Below are 20,233 nucleotides of genomic sequence, written 5' to 3'. Positions count from 1 at the left end.
GGAAGGAGACGCATTCGGTCTCCTAGAGATTGGAGGTCGACCGATTATGATTTTTCAACACCGATACCGATTATTGGATGACCAAAAAAGCAGATACCGATTAATCGGCCGATTTAAAAAAAAATGTATTTGTAATAATGACAATTACAACAATACTGAATGAACACTTATTTTAACTTAATATAATACATCAATAAAATATATTTAGCCTCAAATAAATAAACATGTTCAATTTGGTTTAAATAATGCAAAAACAAAGTGTTGGAGAAGAAAGTAAAAGTGCAATATGTGCTATGTAAGAAAGCTAATGTTTAAGTTCCTTGCTCAGAACATGAGAACATATATAAGCTGGTGGTTCCTTTTAACATGAGTCTTCAATATTCCCAGGTAAGAAGTTTTAGGTTGTAGTTATTATAGGAATTATAGGACTATTTCTCTCTATACCATTTGTATTTCAAGAACCCCACTAATCTACCGATGGAAACGCACAAGGTGGCTAAAAACAGACCTCCATCCTCTGCTAGCTTGCTACCGATGGCCCGGCTAGCTGTCTGAATCGCCGTGACCCCAACCAACCTCACTACTCACTGGACCCTTATGATCACTCGAATAAGCATGCCTCTCCTTAATGTCAATATGCCTTGTCCATTGCTGTTCTGGTTAGTGTTTATTGGCTTATTTCACTGTAGAGCCTCTAGCCCTGCTCTTATACCTTATCCAACCTTTCAGTTCCACCACCCACACATGCGATGACATCACCTGGTTTCAATGATGTTTCTAGAGACAATATCTCTCTCATCATCACTCAATGCCTAGGTTTACCTCCACTGTATTCACATCCTACCATACCTTTGTCTGTACATTATACCTTGAAGCTATTTTATTGCCCCCAGAAACCTCCTTTTTACTCTCTTTTCCGGACATCCTAGACAACCAATTCTCATAGCTTTTAGCCGTACCCTTATCCTACTCCTCCTCTGGTGATATAGAGGTGAATCCAGGCCCTGCAGTGCCTAGCTCCACTCCCATTCTCCAGGTACTCGCTTTTGATTACTTCTGTAACCGTAATAGCCTTGGTTTCATGCATGTTAACAATAGAAGCCGCCTCCTTAAGTTTGTTTTATTCACTGCTTTAGCACACTCTGCCAACCCGGATGTCCTAGCCGTGTCTGAATCCTGGCTTAGGAAGCCCACCAAAAACTCTGAAATCTCCATCCCTAACTACAACATTTTCAAACAAGATAGAACGGCCAAAGGGGGCAGTGTTGCAATCTACTACAGAGATAGCCTGCAGCGTTCTGTCCTACTATCCAGGTCTGTACCCAAACAATTTGAACTTCTACTTTTAAAAATCCAACTCTCTAAAAACACGTCTCTCACCGTTGCCGCCTGCTATAGACCACCCTCTGCCCCCAGCTGTGCTCTGGACACCATATGTGAACTGATTGCCCCCCATCTATCTTCAGAGCTCTTGCTGCTAGGTGGCCTAAACTGGAACATGCTTAACACCCCAGACATCCTACAATCTAAGCTTGATGCCCTCAATCTCACACAAATGATCAATGAACCTACCAGGTACCACCCCAAAGCCGTAAACACAGCACCCTCATAGATATCATCCTAACCAACTTGCCCTCTAAATACACCTCTGCTATTTTCAACCTAGATCTCAGCGATCACTGCCTCGTTGCCTGCATCCGTAATGGGTCAGCGGTCAAGCGACCTCCACTCATCACTGTCAAACGCTCCCTGAAACACTTCATCGACCTGGCCCGGGTATCCTGGAAGGATATTGACCTCATTCCGTCAGTAGAGGATGCCTGGTTATTTTTTTTAATGACCTCCTCACCATTTTAAATAAGCATGCCCCATTCAAGAAATTTAGAACCAGGATATAGCACTTGGTTCTCTCCAGACCTGACTGCCCTTAACCAACACAAAAACATCACATGGTGTTCTGCAATAGCATCGAACAGCCCCCGTGATATGCAACTTTTCAGGGAAGTTAGAAACCAATATACACAGGCAGTTAGAAAAGCCAAGGCTAGCTTTTTCAAGCAGAAATTTGCTTCCTGCAACAAACTCAAAAAAGTTCTGGGACACTGTAAAGTCCTTGGAGAATAAGAACACCTCCTCCCAGCTGCCCACTGCACTGAGGATAGGAAACTCTGTCACCACCGATAAATCCACTAAAATTGAGAATTTCAATAAGCATTTTTCTACGGCTGGCCATGCTTTCCACCTGGCTACCCCTACCCCAGTCAACAGCACTGTACCCCCCACAGCGGCTCGCCCAAGCCTTCCCCACTTCTCCTTCTCCCAAATCCAGTCAGCTGATGTTCTGAAAGAGCTGTAAAATCTGGACCCTTTCTAAAATTATCTGCCGAAATTGTTGCAACCCCTATTACTAGCCTGTTCAACCTCCTTCGTGTCATCTGAAATTCCCAAAGATTGGAAATCAGCTGGGGTCATCTCCCTCTTCAAAGGGGGGAACAGTCTTGACCCACACTGCTACAGACCTCTATCTATCCTACCCTGCCTTTCTAAGGTCTTCGAAAGCCAAGTCAACAAACAGATTACCCACCATTTCGAATCCCACAGCACCTTCTCCGCTATGCAATCTGGTTTTAGAGCTGGTCATGGGTGCACCTCAGCCACGCTTAAGGTCCTAAACGATATCATAACCAGCATCGATAAGAGACATTACTGTGCTGCCGTATTCATTGACCTGGCCAAGGCTTTCGACTCTGTCAATCACCACATCCTCATTGACAGATAGCCTTGGATTCTCAAATGATTGCCTCCCCTGGTTCACCAACTACTTCTCTGATAGAGTTCAGTGTGTCAAATCGGAGGGCCTGTTGTCCGGACTTCTGGCAGTCTCTATGGGAGTGCCACAGGGTTCAATTCTTGCGCCGACTCTCTTCTCTGTATACATCAATGATGTCACTCTTGCTGCTGGTGAGTCTCTGATCCACCTCTATGCAAACGACACCATTCTGTATACTTCTGGCCCTTCTTTGGACCCTGTTAACAACCCTCCAGACGAGCAATTGTAAATGAGAACTTGTTCTCAACTTGCCTACCTGGTTAAATAATAATAATATTTTGAATAATAAAAAATAATATTTTTAATAATAATAATATTGTTTTTTATAAAAAATTATGTTTGGAGGAAAAGTGGGAGGCTTGCAAGTCGAAGAACACCATCCCAACCGTGAAGCACGGGGGTGGCAGCATCATGTTGTGAAGGTGCTTTGCTGCAGGAGGGACTGGGGGACATCACAAAATAGATGACATCATGAAGGAGGAAAATTGTGGATATAATGAAGCAACATCTAAAGACATCAGTCAGGAAGTTAAAGCTTGGTCGCAAATGGGTCTTCCAAATGGACAATGACCCCAAGCATACTTCCAAAGTTGTGGCAAAATGGCTTAAGGACAACAAAGTCAAGGAATTGGAGTGACCATCATAAAGCCCTGACCTTAATCCTATAGATTTATTTTGGGCAGAACTGAAAAAGCATGTGCGAGCAAGAAAGCCTACATACCTGACTCAGTTACACCAGCTCTGTCAGGAGGAATGGGACAAAAATTCACCTAACTTTGTGGGAAGCTTGTGGAAGGGTACCTGAAAAGTTTGCCCCAAGTTAAACAATTTTAAAGGCAATGCTACCAAATACTAATTGAGTGTATGTAAACCTCTGACCCACTGGGAATGTGATGAAAGAAATAAAAGCTGAAAGAAATCTCTCTACTATTATTCTGACATTTCACATTCTTAAAATAAAGTGGTGATCCTAAGACAGGGAATTTTTACTTGGATAAAATTTCAGGAATTGTGAAAAACTGAGTTTAAATTTATTTGGCTAAGGTGTATGTAAACTTCCGACTTCAACTGTAGCTTAATAACACAAGATAGATATTGGTCTCCGCTACGACATACAAGTGTATCCGAAATGCAACTTCAGGCTACACCTAAACTATAGCCTACTGTCGTCTAATCAAAACTAATTTAGATTATTTTACTCCTGGCAAAACTGGTCAAATTAATATCCTACACCTGTAGGAGGTCTAGTTAAATGAGAGCAGAGTTCAATACAGAGCAGAGCCCATGTTAACCCCAGCTTTACCTCTCCCCAGGGACCTGTGACCCACATGGGGGGTGGGCAGCGCTGCAGGTTACAGCGCACCCTGGTGGTGGGACGCCCATACTTGGGACACTGGGACTCTGGCAGTGTGCCTCCACTCTCCCCCCTCTTACACAGAAGGACACGGTGCCTGAACCCTGGACCACAGCTGGGATTACACTGGGGGAGAGAGAGGGATGAGAGTGAAAGAGATGAGGGAGAGATTATTCAAATCAGAGCTCCAGCCTCTATAGCCCCAGAGCACACCAGAGACCAGTACATAATCCAACCAGCAGGTGGCACTAGTTACATTTCAAGAAATCTCTACATTCTGCTTGTTAGTTTAAAAAAACGTTTGATAGGCTTCTGGGGGTATTTTGGGTGTACCTCTGACCAGTTCAGGGCCAGCCACTCTGGGGGGCAGGTGTGGTTGTTGCAGGGCTCAGTGAGGGGTGGTCCTGGGGGGGTACAGGCACCGTCGTCCTGCACCTTCTCCTCTGTAGGAGAGATCTTCCTCTTACACAGCACCTCTCTGGTCCTTAGGCCCCCGTTACAGCTGCGACTGCACTCAGACCACTCCCCAGACCCCCAGCTGTGGGAGACACACAGGGCTTAGTTTAGCAGAATCTCACACATGTTTAATTTTACCTTTATTTAACTAGGCAAGTCAGTTAAGAACAAATTCTTATTTTCAATGATGGCCTAGGAACAGTGGGTTAACTGCCTGTTCAGGGGCAGAACGACAGATTTGTACCTTGTCAGCTCGGGGGTTTGAACTTGCAACCTTCCGGTTACTAGTCCAACACTCTAACCACCCTGCCGCCCCATTGTGAAGGTGCTTTGCTGCAGGAGGGCCAGGGGGACATCACAAAATAGATGACATCATGAAGGAGGAAAATTGTGGATATATTGAAGCAACATCTCAAGACATCAGTCAGGAAGTTACATACACACATGATAGGTAAAAACGTATCCTGCGTATATAGTCATAAAGGGCCCAATCAGAGGAGCTCCAAACACGCAGTGGGACAGATACATTGGCACTCACCTTGGGGAGCATGGCTCAGAGTTGCAGCCTCGCTTCTTATCTTTGGGTTTGCTCTTCTTGTCACAGAAGTGGTTGTAGACCACGGAGTGATCAGCTTGCTTCTTACACACGACCTGCTGGATCTGAGCACCTGACAGAGAGAAGGAGAGAAAAACACATTATAAAACAGCGACAACTCTTTTGATCATTCCTCCGACGCAGCTCACACTGTGTGGCTCAGTTGGTAGAACACGGTGCTTGCAACGCCAAGGTTATGGGTTCAAATCCCACAGTGGACCAGTATGAAGATGTATACCCTCTACTGGAGAAGTGTGGCCAACTTGTACAGGTACTTCTCCTCTCGCTTGTTTTGCTGACATGAGGGTCAAGGAAATGTGCTTTTAAACAACGTGAATGAGTTTATATCAAGCTAGTTACTTTGGATCATTTACCCGCAACAGAAAGAAAGCAAAAGAAAGAGAGTGTGTAACTTCAAAGTTGGCTTCAGCACGAACTCCTGCGGTTTCACCAACCCCACAGTACCTCTGTTCATAAACATTCCATTCCCATGTTTCCCCAGGGTCAGTGTTACATTAGGAAAACTCTCAACGACTATTTTATCTACCAGCATGTGTTTGTGTGTGTGAGAGAGGGAATATGAGAAAGCCCTGGAGAAAGTGAGGGTATGCACTGTGCATGCATCTGCCTGAGTGAGTCAGTGAGTTTACTAGAGAGGTCAATAGACTGTCTATATGGAGGACCCAGCCCTGCCCAGCAGATAAATGGATCATTAGTAAAACACAATGGGTGTGTCATGACGACCATGGTGGTATTTTTAGCCTCAATAATATGAAATGAATATGGGATTAGAGATTGAACTGCATGAATAAAAGTCTGTGTGCATTTCTGAATCAAATAATATCAATCAATCAATGATCAATGGTAGAGCCAGAGAAGAGTACAGTACAGAGTTATAGAGCCAGTAGTGGTGGTACCCCCAGCGCAGAGTGCAGAGCAGCGGGACCAGGATGTGTAGTGCCAGGCGTATCCAGTCAGAGGGTCTCTGTTGACTGGAGGGTTGAAGCGGTAGTGGATCCCTGGGTTCTCGTCCCTCACCAGCACCTGCACACACACGCATGTCACGTATGGTATGCCATAGAATAATTACCGTTACACACACAATAACATACACAGCTAGGCCATTACCATGACGATGAGGGTCATGTTGGTGGGCCCCAGGGCCTCCAGGGTCTCAGGCTCATCAGTGGGTCGGCGGTAGTGGAAGGTGGTCCCTGTGATGTCGAACCTACGAGGGGTGTCGATGGTCAGCTTCCCATTGATGAAGTACTGGTCCCCTTTACTCTTCAGCACTATAGCAGAGAAGGAACGAGAGGATGTCTGACTGCAAACGTGTTATATGTTCTAATAGTTCTAATAACAGTGTTACTGATGTGCCGATGCACTTACATTTTCATTTCAGTTTGAGTGTGAATGCACACTATAGAATCCAGCATGACAGAATAACACATTGTGTGACACAGAAGAGACATGAACTCTCACCTAGGTAGTTGAGGGAGATGTTGAGCTCCTGAATATGAATGAAGGTAGATCCTTTGGGGATTCTGACCACCTCTTCATAACCTGGGATCACACACACACACACACACACACACACACACACACACACACACACACACACACACACACACACACACACACACACACACACACACACACACACACGCACACGCACACACACGCACACACGCACACACGCACACACGAGGAGAAAGGCAATGTGGAAGTGTTATTCACTGACATACTGGAGGGAGAATGATGTATAAATAGTGTTTTACTCTGTGGGACTTCAATGGAATAAACAGAGCCTTCGGATTCCAACCAAATTCCTGGGCAGCGTTCAGTAACCATGTTTGAAGCCAGGCTGTGCTGTCCAGCCAGCCACCACAGCCCTGTAAATAACTTCAGTCTCACAAAAAAAATATTTTTAAATAATCCATTCCAATGGTGCGACCGCTGAGGAAAGGAGAGGCTTGACTTTTGACCCCTCTCTGGTGCAGCAGTCAGTGCAGTGAGTAAATTCAGTAACCCGGCTCTGTACTTGCGGTTCCTGGCAGCTGGAGAGGGAGAGGTTTTTCTGTTAACAATCAGGGGCCTATGCGGTAAAGAGAGAGCCAAAGAGCAATAAACCCCTGGCCCTCAACCCCTGAGTAACCCTCCACCACAACCAAAGTTACAGACAGACAGACAGACAGAATGAAAGAGAGAGAATAGACTCGACAGATGAAGAGAGAACCTAGAAAGATAGATGAGAGAGCGTCTCAGACCTCAGATGGGACTAGTAAGGTTGCAGAGGCAGGGGAGAAAATGGCACCATCGTCACTCTTAGGTGTGAATCTCTAGATAGAACAACATGCTCAAAACACCAGCCCATCTGCTGTACTGCTTGGTTAGTGAATGACAACAAACCCCATTTAAACCCTCCTGGGAGTGAGGATTGGTCTGCACCTCAGAGACATAAAAAACCCTGTAGACATGACTGCTCTGTGGCTCGTAAATCAGCCAGGAACCAGAGTGTAGGCCCAGGCTAAGACTGTTGCTGAGCCGTCCAGTGTGGTCCCAGCCACCGAGCTGTGGCCACCCCAGGAGGGTGTGTTCACTCTGAGGGTTGCAGAAGGGATACCACTCCTGCAACCTACACCTAAAACTGCCTGCCACATGCCCCCAAACAGGCACAAGAGAAACCCCACACACTCCTTCCTCCCCCACAGCCTTCCTCCCCTACAGCCTTCCTCCCCTACAGCCTTCCTCCCCCACAGCCTTCCTCCCCCACAGCCTTCCTCCCCTACAGCCTTCCTCCCCTACAGCCTTCCTCCCCCACAGCCTTCCTCCCCCACAGCCTTCCTCCCCCACAGCCTTCCTCCCCCACAGCCTTCCTCCCCTACAGCCTTCCTCCCCCACAGCCTTCCTCCCCCACAGCCTTCCTCCCCCACAGCCTTCCTCCCCCACAGCCTTCCTCGCCAGTGGAAAAGAAAGGGGCGGCAGGGTAGCCTAGTGGTTAGAGCGTTGGACTAGTAACCGAAAGGTTCCAAGTTCAAATCCCTGAGCTGACAAGGTACAAATCTGTCGTTCTGCCCCTATACAGGCAGTTAACCCACTGTTCCTAGGCCGTCATTGAAAATAAGAATTTGTTCTTAACTGACTTGCCTAGTAAAATAAATAAAAAGCCCAAGGTCTCCATATTGTGGTGGCAGAATTTGGAGTGAGCTGTTGTAACTTCCCAAGTTCAGTGTTGGACTGTGATGTGATGCCTTCCATAGACTCTTAGTATGTCTGCACCCTGACACAGGCAACTGTTCTGGATGTGTTGAAAGAACTGTTGTGTAAACAATATGACAGTATGATCACCTCCCACTATATAAGGGTGGATATGTATTCATTGAGTTCTTCCTTGTGAAATCAGAGGTGGATCTGCAGCTGCTTGTATTAAATGATTTTCTATAATATCATGAAATAGTCTCTGCCTTAATCTTTGGATGGGGTTTTCCACAACATTTGGTGCTGTGACCCGGATGAGAGCGACCTGGCGTTTTGATCCGTTTCCCTCGGTTGGACTCAAGACTTCCCTCTGGCCACAAAAAATAATAATTAAGAGACCTTACTTCAAAATCTCTGTGAGGGATTCTCTAGCCGAGACTTCATGGTGAAAGATCTCGTCCTCCTCATCCACAAAATGTAGGGGTTCAATTTGGCAGAACTATTTTCCTATAATAATGAATCTCACCGGTGGTAGGTAGAACCTAAGGAAACTGGTTCAGGGATCTAAGGAAATTGATACAGAATTGTATTACAATCACATGTAGAACCTAAGGAAATGGGTTCAGAGGATCTAAGGAAACTTATCCATGGTTAATATTGATCAATAGTGGGTGTTTGCAGTTTAACCGCACTTTAAAGTATTCTGAGTTTGACTATGCTTTAAAGCACACATAATCACACAATAGCCTACAGGAAAAGTATTCGGAGTTTGACCATACTTAAAAAGAAACAATATTATTCAAGTGTTTGAGAAGGCAGTAGGGTTAGTGCAGTATCATGTACCTGCAGGGTGACGTTAGGCATTAGGGTTAGTGCAGTATCATGTACCTGCAGGGTGACGTTAGGCATTAGGGTTAGTGCAGTATCATGTACCTGCAGGGTGACGTTAGGCATTAGGGTTAGTGCAGTATCATGTACCTGCAGGGTGACGTTAGGCATTAGGGTTAGTGCAGTATCATGTACCTGCAGGGTGATGTTACCCACGGCTCTCTAATAGGACAGAGGACCACAAGCCTTCCAACTGTCACTATGATGGAACCGAGACCTCTGGAGTGTCTATAGGCTGAGCCAACCACAAGCCCTCGACAACGGCTTGGTTTTCTTGGAGATGGTGATGGCTAATTCTTGTGCCTGGCATCATCTGTAAGCCTGGCTGGGCTGTATCAGTTCCCCTGACATGTTTCCACAGAATTAATCACAGACCATTAATCAGGGCCAAGAGTGTTTAGACTGAAATAGGTACTGAAATAAAAGGTCATTATGCACCTACAGGAGGGAGAGAAAGGGGTTGGCAGGGCAAGATCTTCACCAGTAACTCTATATGATTAACTGGTACAGTATGCAGATCATGCAACTAGAAAGCTCGCATGTGAACAGATAATTATACATTACTTTCAGAATGTCTGAGGTCCCCTTAACTCACATTGCAAGGCGGTAGTCCAACACATATTTAGCTCATGTCAGAATCCAAAATGCACACGTTGTTTGAATTTCCATAAAACTATTTGGTTGCATAATCCTTCGATGGATCTCTCGAACGTAACTACCTCTCATTCTCAGAACGTTGCTCTCGAGCTCCCTGGTCCAAAACACAGGCCCTTTCTTCTTTGACATTTTATTTGTGTTTTTCAGTCCTATTCCCCAGTCTAATTGAGAGGTATGTGTTATTGGCCTGTTCTAGAAGTGGTGTTGGAGGGAGCAGAGAGTTTGAGGACAGAAAAACGCAGCAATCAGGGTCTTTTAAAGAGAGAGACATGTCCTGTTGCCAAGTCTTGGAACAGAACAGTCTCCCCAGTGTCTGTCTGTCCACGCCTGCCCAGCCTGAGAGAGAGGCACACTACCACCCTAACTGTAGAGACCATCATTGTGCAGTAAGCATCAAAGAACGGGGTTAAGATTCCTTCCTAGCAGTATTGTGGTGAATAGACTTCGGCTCTGTATACTAAACTGTACCTCCTTCAGGCAAGGAGTCATTGAAGACGCCCTCTATGGCCTCACAGTTGCTCCCGTCACCCCCGCAGATACGGCAGCGGTCCTCCCTCACATCCGAGCCCAGGATCCGGTCACAGCCCACGTGCTGCAGGGAGACAAGGGCCATAGATCAGCGGGTGCAGGCAGAGGCACACAGACACAGACACTAGCCCCTATAGAGAGCAAAGCAGAACGCACACTGTCCTTTCAGCAACAGAAGTGAGGCTGATTGAAATGTTTCCCAGGTGTCTAAGACACAACCTGTACTAAGCTGTGACATACACACGTACCCCACCAGACATGCCACCAGGGGTCTTTTCACAGTTGCCAAATCCAGAACAAATTCAAGAAAGCGTACAGTATTATATCCTGTAGAGCCATTATTGCATGGAACTCCCTTCTATCTCATATTGCTCAAATGAACAGCAAACCTGGTTTTAAAAAACAGATAAAGCAACACCTCACGGCACAATGCCTCTCCCCTATTTGACCTAGAGAGTTTGTGTGTATGTATTAATATGTAGGCTACGTGTGCCTTTTTTAAATTGATGTAGTTTTGACCTTGAGCTGTTCAGGAAGAGTAGCTCCTGCTTCGGTAACAGCTAATGGGACCGTAATAAAATACAAAAAAAAACAAATAGCAACAGAAGGTTCAAGCCAACACAAATGTTGGTCTAAATTAACTCCTGCCCTGTACAGTAACTCTAACATGTGACTGGATGGATGGAGCAACCCTGGGGCACTTTAAACCCTGTTGACCCAGGCAAGTCTAGGTTCCATTAACTATCAATGTGGAAGCTATTTCCCCTTAGTAATAGCAGGACTTGTTCCAGGCTGGGCCTTGGCCCTTCAGTTCAGACTGGGCTCTGGGCCGTGTCCCCTGGTGAGCCTGGGCCAGGCCAGGCAGACGGCCTGCTGCAGCCTGCGCATGTGTTTCCAAGCACACACACATCTCTCTCTCCACTCACTCTCGCTCGCTTCAAATAAATCTCTTACTCTCTGGATCCTAACCACCATGAGGCTGCAAACAATACTTACATTTTTCTCCTCACCGTTTTCTCCTTTTTATATACACAATAAATATAAGAGAGAGACGGGAGGAATGGGACAGAACCTGGGAGATAGAAACTGTGAGAAATAATGAGAGAAGGAGAGTATGATAGGGAAAGAAACAGAGACCTAGAAATTAAGAGATAAAGATAGAGAAAGAGAGAGAAAGAGTGAATAAGAAACAGAGAGAGAGAAAGAGTGAATAAGAAACAGAGAGAGAGAAAGAGTGAATAAGAAACAGAGAGAGAGAAAGAGTGAATAAGAAACAGAGAGAGAGAAAGAGTGAATAAGAAACAGAGAGAGAGAAAGAGTGAATAAGAAACAGAGAGAGAGAGAAAGAGTGAATAAGAAACAGAGAGAGAGAGAAAGAGTGAATAAGAAACAGAGAGAGAGAAAGAGTGAATAAGAAACAGAGAGAGAGAGAGTGAATAAGAAACAGAGAGAGAGAAAGAGTGAATAAGGAGAGAGAAAGAGTGAATAAGAAACAGAGAGAGAGAAACAGAGAGAGAAAGAGTGAATAAGAAACAGAGAGAGAGAGAAAAAGAGTGAATAAGAAACAGAGAGAGAGAGAAGAGTGGAAACAGAGAGAGTGAATAAGAAACAGAGAGAGAGAAAGAGTGAATAAGAAACAGAGAGAGAAAAGAGTGGAAACAGAGAGAGAGAGAGAGTGAATAAGAAACAGAGAGAGAGAGAGAGTGAATAAGAAACAGAGAGAGAGAAAGTGAATAAGAAACAGAGAGAGAGAAAGAGTGAATAAGAAACAGAGAGAGAAAGAGTGAAAAGAAACAGAGAGAGAGAAAGAGTGAATAAGAAACAGAGAGAGAGAGAGTGAATAAGAAACAGAGAGAGAGAGAGTAAGAAACAGGAGAGAGTGAATAAGAAACAGAGAGAGAGAGTGAATAAGAAACAGAGAGAGAGAGAAGAGTGAATAAGAAACAGAGAGAGAGAAAAGAGTGAATAAGAAACAGAGAGAGAGTGGGAGAGAGTGAATAAGAAACAGAGAGAGAGAGAAAGAGTGAATAAGAAACAGAGAGAGAGAGAAAGAGTGAATAAGAAACAGAGAGAGAGAGAAAGAGTGAATAAGAAACAGAGAGAGAATAAGAAACAGAGAGAGAGAGAGTGAATAAGAAACAGAGAGAGAGAAAGAGTGGGAGAGAGTGAATAAGAAACAGAGAGAGAGTGGGAAGAGTGAATAAGAAACAGAGAGAGAGTGAATAAGAAACAGAGAGAGAGAGAAGAGTGAATAAGAAACAGAGAGAGAGAAAGGGAGTGAATAAGAAACAGAGAGAGAGAAAGAGTGAATAAGAAACAGAGAGAGAGAAAGAGTGGAGAGAAACAGAGAGAATAAGAGTGAATAAGAAACAGAGAGAGAGGGAAGAGTGAATAAGAAACAGAGAGAGAGAGTGAATAAGAAACAGAGAGAGAGAGTGGGAGAGAGTGAATAAGAAACAGAGAGAGAGAATAAGAAACAGAAAGAGTGAATAAGAAACAGAGAGAGAGAGAAAGAGTGAATAAGAAACAGAGAGAGAGTGAATGAATAAGAAACAGAGAGAGAGAGTGAATAAGAAACAGAGAGAGAGAAAGAGTGAATAAGAAACAGAGAGAGAGAGAAAGAGTGAATAAGAAACAGAGAGAGAGAGAAAGAGTGAATAAGAAACAGAGAGAGAGTGGGAGAGAGTGAATAAGAAACAGAGAGAGAGAAAGAGTGAATAAGAAACAGAGAGAGAGAGGGAGTGAATAAGAAACAGAGAGAGAGAGAAGAGTGAATAAGAAACAGAGAGAGAGAAAGAGGAATAAGAAACAGAGTGAATAAGAAACAGAGAGAGAGAGAAACAGAGAGTGAATAAGAAACAAGAAACAGAGAGAAAGAGTGAATAAGGAGAGAGAGTGAATAAGAAACAGAGAGAGAGTGAATAAGAAACAGTGAATAAGAAACAGAGAGAGAGAGAAAGAGTGAATAAGAAACAGAGAGAGTGAATAAGAAACAGAGAGAGAGTGAATAAGAAACAGAGAGAGAGAGTGAATAAGAAACAGAGAGAGAGAGAATAAGAAACAGAGAGAGAGAGTGAATAAGAAACAGAGAGAGAGTGAATAAGAAACAGAGAGAGAGAGAGTGAATAAGAAACAGAATAAGAAATAGAAACAGAGAGAGAGAGAAAGAGTGGGAGAGAGAGAGAGAGAGTGAATAAGAAACAGAGAGAGAGAGTGAATAAGAAAGAGAGAGAGAAAGAGTGAATAAGAAACAGAGAGAGAGAAAGAGTGAATAAGAAACAGAGAGAGAGAAAGAGTGAATAAGAAACAGAGAGAGAGAGAGAGAGTGGAAACAGAGAGAGTGAATAAGAAACAGAGAGAGAGAAAGGTGAATAAGAAACAGAGAGAGAGAAAGAGTGAATAAGAAACAGAGAGAGAGTGATAAGAGTGAAAAAGAGAGAGAGAGAGAGAGTGAATAAGAAACAGAGAGAGAGTGAATAAGAAACAGAGAGAGTGAAGAAACAGAGAGAGAGAGAAAGAGTGAATAAGAAACAGAGAGAGAGAAAGAGTGAATAAGAAACAGAGAGAGAGAAAGAGTGAATAAGAAACAGAGAGAGAGAGTGAATAAGAAACAGAGAGAGAGAAAGAGTGAATAAGAAACAGAGAGAGAGAGTGGAAACAGAGAGAGAGAATAAGAAATAAGAAACAGAGAGAGTGGGAGAGAGTGAATAAGAAACAGAGAGAGAGAGAAAGAGTGAATAAGAAACAGAGAGAGGAAACAGAGAGAGGAGAGTGAATAAGAAACAGAGAGAATAATAAGAAACAGAGAAGAGAGGGAAGAGTGAATAAGAAACAGAGAGAGAGTGGGAGAGAGTGAATAAGAAACAGAGAGAGAGAGTGAGAGAGTGAATAAGAAACAGAGAGAGAGAGTGGGAGAGTGAATAAGAAACAGAGAGAGAGAGAGAGTGAATAAGAAACAGAGAGAGTGGGAATAAGAAACAGAGAGAGAGGGGAGAGAGTGAATAAGAAACAGAGAGAGTGGGAGAGAGTGAATAAGAAACAGAGAGAGTGGGAGAGAGTGAATAAGAAACAGAGAGAGAGAGTGGAGAGAGTGAATAAGAAACAGAGAGAGAGAGTGGGAGAGAGTGGGAGAGAGTGAATAAGAAACAGAGAGAGAGTGGGAGTGGGAGAGAGTGAATAAGAAACAGAGAGAGAGGGAGTGAATAAGAAACAGAGAGAGAGTGAATAAGAAACAGAGAGAGAGAGAGTGAATAAGAGTGAGAGAGGAGAGAGAGAGAGTGAATAAGAAACAGAGAGAGAGAGTGAATAAGGAATAAGAAACAGAGAGAGAGAGTGAATAAGAAACAGAGAGAGAGAGGGAAGAGTGAATAAGAAACAGAGAGAGAGAGAAAGAGTGAATAAGAAACAGAGAGAGAGAGTGAATAAGAAACAGGAGAGAGAAGAGAGTGAATAAGAAACAGAGAGAGAGAAAGAGTGAATAAGAAACAGAGAGAGAGAGAGAGAGTGAATAAGAAACAGAGAGAGAGAAAGAGTGGAAACAGAGAGAGTGAATAAGAAACAGAGAGAGAGTGAATAAGAAACAGAGAGAGAGAAAGAGTGAATAAGAAACAGAGAGAGAGAGAAGAGTGAATAAGAAACAGAGAGAGAGAGTGAATAAGAAACAGAGAGAATAAGAAACAGTGAGAAACAGAGAGAGAAAAGAGTGAATAAGAAACAGAGAGAGAGAAAGAGTGAATAAGAAACAGAGAGAGAGAAAGAGTGAATAAGAAACAGAGAGAGAGTGGGAGAGAGTGAATAAGAAACAGAGAGAGAGAGAAAGAGTGAATAAGAAACAGAGAGAGAGGGAGAGAGTGAATAAGAAACAGAGAGAGAGAAAGAGTGAATAAGAAACAGAGAGAGAGTGGGAGAGAGTGAATAAGAAACAGAGAGAGAGAGAGAGTGAATAAGAAACAGAGAGGAGAGAGAGAGTGAATAAGAAACAGAGAGAGAGAGAGAGTGAATAAGAAACAGAGAGAGTGAATAAGAAACAGAGAGAGAGAGAGTGAATAAGAAACAGAGAGAGAGAGAGTGAATAAGAAACAGAGAGAGAGTGGGAGAGAGTGAATAAGAAACAGAGAGAGAGAAAGAGTGAATAAGAAACAGAGAGAGAGAGTGGGAGAGAGTGAATAAGAAACAGAGAGAGAGTGGGAGAGAGTGAATAAGAAACAGAGAGAGAGAGGGAGAGAGTGAATAAGAAACAGAGAGAGTGGAAACAGAGAGAGTGAATAATAAGAAACAGAGAGAGAGAGTGGGAGAGAGTGAATAAGAAACAGAGAGAGAGTGAATGAATAAGAAACAGAGAGAGAGAGAGTGGGAGAGAGTGAATAAGAAACAGAGAGAGAGTGGGAGAGAGTGAATAAGAAACAGAGAGAGAGAGTGGGAGAGAGTGAATAAGAAACAGAGAGAGAGTGGAGAGTGGGAGAGAATAAAAGAGAGAGAGAGTGGGAGAGAGTGAATAAGAAACAGAGAGAGAGTGGGAGAGAGAGAATAAGAAACAGAAGAGTGGGAGAGGGAATAAGAAACAGAGAGTGAATAAGAAACAGAAACAGAGAGTGGGAGTGGGAGAGAGTGAATAAGAAACAGAGAGAGAGAGAGAGTGAGTGGGAGTGGGAGAGAGTGAATAAGAAACAGAGAGAGAGTGGGAGTGGGAGAGAGTGAATAAGAAACAGAGAGAGAGTGGGAGTGGAATAAGGAGAGAGAGAGTGGGAGTGGGAGAGAGTGAATAAGAAACAGAGAGAGAGTGGGAGTGGGAGAGAGTGAATAAGAAACAGAGAGAGAGTGGGAGTGGGAGAGAGTGAATAAGAAACAGAGAGAGAGAGTGGGAGAGAGTGAATAAGAAACAGAGAGAGAGTGGGAGTGGGAGAGAGTGAATAAGAAACAGAGAGAGAGAGTGGGAGTGGGAGAGAGTGAATAAGAAACAGAGAGAGAGTGAGTGAATAAGAAACAGAGAGAGAGTGAAGGAAACAGAGAGAGAGGGAGTGGGAGAGTGAATAAGAAACAGAGAGAGAGAGAGAGAGTGAATAAGAAACAGAGAGAGAGTGGGGGAGAGAGTGAATAAGAAACAGAGAGAGAGTGGGAGAGAGTGAATAAGAAACAGAGAGAGAGAGTGGGAGAGAGTGAATAAGAAACAGAGAGAGAGAGTGGGAGAGAGTGAATAAGAAACAGAGAGAGAGAGTGAGTGGGAGAGAGTGAATAAGAAACAGAGAGAGAGAGTGGGAGAGAGTGAATAAGAAACAGAGAGAGAGAGGGAGAGAGTGAATAAGAAACAGAGAGAGAGAGAGGGAGAGAGTGAATAAGAAACAGAGAAACAAGAGTGGGAGAGAGTGAATAAGAAACAGAGAGAGAGAGTGGGAGTGGGAGAGAGTGAATAAGAAACAGAGAGAGAGAGTGGGAGAGAGTGAATAAGAAACAGAGAGAGAGAGTGGGAGAGAGTGAATAAGAAACAGAGAGAGAGTGGGAGTGGGAGAGAGTGAATAAGAAAGAGAGAGAGAGTGAATAAGAAACAGAGAGAGAGAGTGGGAGTGGGAGAGAGTGAATAAGAAACAGAGAGAGAGAGTGGGAGTGGGAGAGAGTAAATAAGAAACAGAGAGAGAGAGTGGGAGTGGGAGAGAGTGAATAAGAAACAGAGAGAGAGAGGGAGTGGGAGAGAGTAAATAAGAAACAGAGAGAGAGAGTGGGAGTGGGAGAAACAGAATAAGAAACAGAATAAGAAAGAGAGAGAGAGAGGAGTGGGAGAGAGTGAATAAGAAACAGAGAGAGAGTGGGAGTGGGAGAGAGTGAATAAGAAACAGAGAGAGAGAGTGGGAGTGGGAGAGAGTGAATAAGAAACAGAGAGAGAGAGTGGGAGTGGGAGAGAGTGAATAAGAAACAGAGAGAGAGTGGGAGTGGGAGAGAGTGAATAAGAAACAGAGAGAGAGTGGGAGAGAGTGAATAAGAAACAGAGAGAGAGAGTGGGAGAGAGTGAATAAGAAACAGAGAGAGAGAGTGGGAGTGGGAGAGAGTGAATAAGAAACAGAGAGAGAGAGTGGGAGTGGGAGAGAGTGAATAAGAAACAGAGAGAGAGTGTTTGGGAGAGAGTGAATAAGAAACAGAGAGAGGGAGTGGGAGTGGGAGAGAGTGAATAAGAAACAGAGAGAGAGTGGGAGTGGGAGAGAGTGAATAAGAAACAGAGAGAGAGTGGGAGTGGGAGAGAGTGAATAAGAAACAGAGAGAGAGTGGGAGTGGGAGAGAGTGAATAAGAAACAGAGAGAGAGTGGGAGTGGGAGAGAGTGAATAAGAAACAGAGAGAGAGTGGGAGTGGGAGAGAGTGAATAAGAAACAGAGAGAGAGTGAATAAGAAACAGAGAGAGAGAGAGTGGGAGTGGGAGAGAGTGAATAAGAAACAGAGAGAGAGAGTGAATAAGAAACAGAGAGAGAGAGTGGGAGTGGGAGAGAGTGAATAAGAAACAGAGAGAGAGAGTGGGAGTGGGAGAGAGTGAATAAGAAACAGAGAGAGTGGGAGTGGGAGAGAGTGAATAAGAAACAGAGAGAGAGAGTGAATAAGAAACAGAGAGAGAGAGTGGGAGTGGGAGTTCGGAGAGAGTGAATAAGAAACAGAGAGAGAGAGTGGGAGTGGGAGAGAGTGAATAAGAAACAGAGAGAGAGAGGAGTGGGAGAGAGTGAATAAGAAACAGAGAGAGAGAGTGGGAGTGGGAGAGAGTGAATAAGAAACAGAGAGAGAGAGGGAGTGGGAGAGAGTGAATAAGAAACAGAGAGAGAGAGTGGGAGTGGGAGAGAGTGAATAAGAAACAGAGAGAGAGAGTGGGAGTGGGAAGAGAGTGAATAAGAAACAGAGAGAAAGAGTGGGAGTGGGAGAGAGTGAATAAGAAACAGAGAGAGAGAGAGAGAAAGGAGAGAGTGAATAAGAAACAGAGAGAGAGAGAAGAGAGAGAGAGAGAGAGAGTGAATAAGAAACAGAGAGAGAGAGTGGGAGTGGGAGAGAGTGAATAAGAAACAGAGAGAGAGTGGGAGTGGGAGAGAGGGGCTGAAGTGAATATATTTAGCAGCTAGCCGTGCAGCCAGCTGAGCTGGAGGGTCACTGAGTTCCTGCTACACAGAACAGAACCAAGTAAGAGAAGAGAGGATAATAGTTGATAAACAGGCTCCTCTCTCAGTCTGGACGAGCCCAGAGACTTCCACTCACACCCACTTCATGTGCCCAGGCCCTGAGACAGCTCCAAACAAAGCCCAAGAGAGGAGAGAGGGATGGCCGTTCAATTGCCTAATGAAATCTAGCTCTGCTCCACATAGCTGCAGGAAACCACAAAACAACAATTCAGATGTTTTGTGGTTTGGTGTCATTCAGCGAGTGTATTTCATTTTTCCCTCCTCCCCTCCCAGTCCAAAGCCACTCTGCTTCTTGACAGGCTCTGAAGCCATCCAAAAACAACAGAATGGGGGAACAATCAGCATCGTTTGTGTGAGCAGTGAGCAACACCATCTGAAAGGCAATACTACTTTAAGAAGACAACCAGGAGGAGAGTTAAATGAGAGGACAGAAAGGACAGAGCAGTCTCACCTTGCACTCTCCATTCACACAGACATCCAGAGAGTCGTCCCGACATGGGGTCCCGTCCACCACAGCCGGAGCACGCTCTGTGTAGAAGTTATATCCCTCCGCCAGGCAGTTCAGAGAGCAGGACTTCACTCCACCTGGACAACAGAGCAGCACAGAGAAGAGGAACATGAGACAATAGTTCAATACAAACACAAATAGATCCCGGATTAGATTCTGCAGCAAATTTGGGGTGGGGGGGGGGTGACCTAGAAGTACTTAAACCCACAATCCTATGTCTCTTGGTCTACACGTCTCTTGGTCTACACGTCTCTTGGTCTACACGTCTCTTGGTCTACACGTCTCTTGGTCTACACGTCTCTTGGTCTACACGTCTCTTGGTCTACTCGTCTCTTGGTCTACACGTAAGCCATTATACAAATAGGTCTTGACTAGATCGCTGGTGTTTTGGCAAGGATCTGACAATATCATCATGTCAGTTTTTAAGGCTGGGTTTACACAGGCAGTCCAATTCTGATATTTTCCACTAATTGGTCTTTTGACCAATCAGATCAGCTCTTTTTCCAATAACTGGGCAAAAGATCAGAATTGGGCTGCCTGTGTAAACGCAGGCTAAGAGCTGTTGGTTTCATAAGTTGTTACGTAATACTCTTAGGTAAACAACAAATACCCAGACTTGACAATACCATCATGTCAGAGGTTTAGAAGAGCTGTGCATTGTTATTTTCATTCATTGTTTGTGATACTCTTGGGTAAACAACAATATACACTCACCGGACAGGTACACCACCACCCCGTTCACGAAAATGGATCGCTCCTACAGACAGTGAGTCACGTGGCTTGTTATATAAAGCAGACGGACATCAAGGCATTCAGTTCCTGTTCGATTGAACATTAGAATGGGCAAAACGAGTGACCTAAGCAACTTGTGCATGGTATGATCATCGTTGCCAGGCGTGTCGGATCCAGTATCTCAAAAAGAGCCACCCTCCTGGGATTTTCACACACGACAGTGTCTATGATTTACCGAGACTGTGTGACAAACAGAAAACATCCAGTCAGCGGCAGCCCTGTGGGCAAAAACAGCTTTTTGATGAGAGAGGTTGAAGGAGAATGGAAAGAATTGTGCAAGCG

At 44.3% G+C, this 20,233-nt stretch overlaps 1 protein-coding gene across 2 annotated transcripts in view; it reads right to left on the bottom strand.

Annotated features, from left to right (window-relative positions):
• The window catches only part of adamts10 (ADAM metallopeptidase with thrombospondin type 1 motif, 10), a 63,190-nt gene that overhangs the window by 4,019 nt on the left and 38,938 nt on the right, over positions 1–20,233 (bottom strand). For both annotated transcript variants that reach the window (XM_046300931.1, XM_046300932.1), the window contains exons 16-23: positions 19,103–19,236; positions 10,447–10,570; positions 6,718–6,798; positions 6,364–6,527; positions 6,153–6,279; positions 5,179–5,308; positions 4,518–4,722; positions 4,134–4,310 (exon numbers count right to left, since the gene is read on the bottom strand). In XM_046300931.1, the coding sequence (XP_046156887.1) occupies positions 4,134–4,310; positions 4,518–4,722; positions 5,179–5,308; positions 6,153–6,279; positions 6,364–6,527; positions 6,718–6,798; positions 10,447–10,570; positions 19,103–19,236 (1,142 nt within the window). The remainder of the gene's footprint in view (positions 1–4,133; positions 4,311–4,517; positions 4,723–5,178; positions 5,309–6,152; positions 6,280–6,363; positions 6,528–6,717; positions 6,799–10,446; positions 10,571–19,102; positions 19,237–20,233) is intronic.

The sequence above is a fragment of the Oncorhynchus gorbuscha genome, linkage group LG15 (assembly GCF_021184085.1).
Source record: "Oncorhynchus gorbuscha isolate QuinsamMale2020 ecotype Even-year linkage group LG15, OgorEven_v1.0, whole genome shotgun sequence".
Classification (NCBI taxonomy): domain Eukaryota; kingdom Metazoa; phylum Chordata; class Actinopteri; order Salmoniformes; family Salmonidae; genus Oncorhynchus; species Oncorhynchus gorbuscha.
This window is presented reverse-complemented; position numbering and strand designations above follow the sequence as displayed.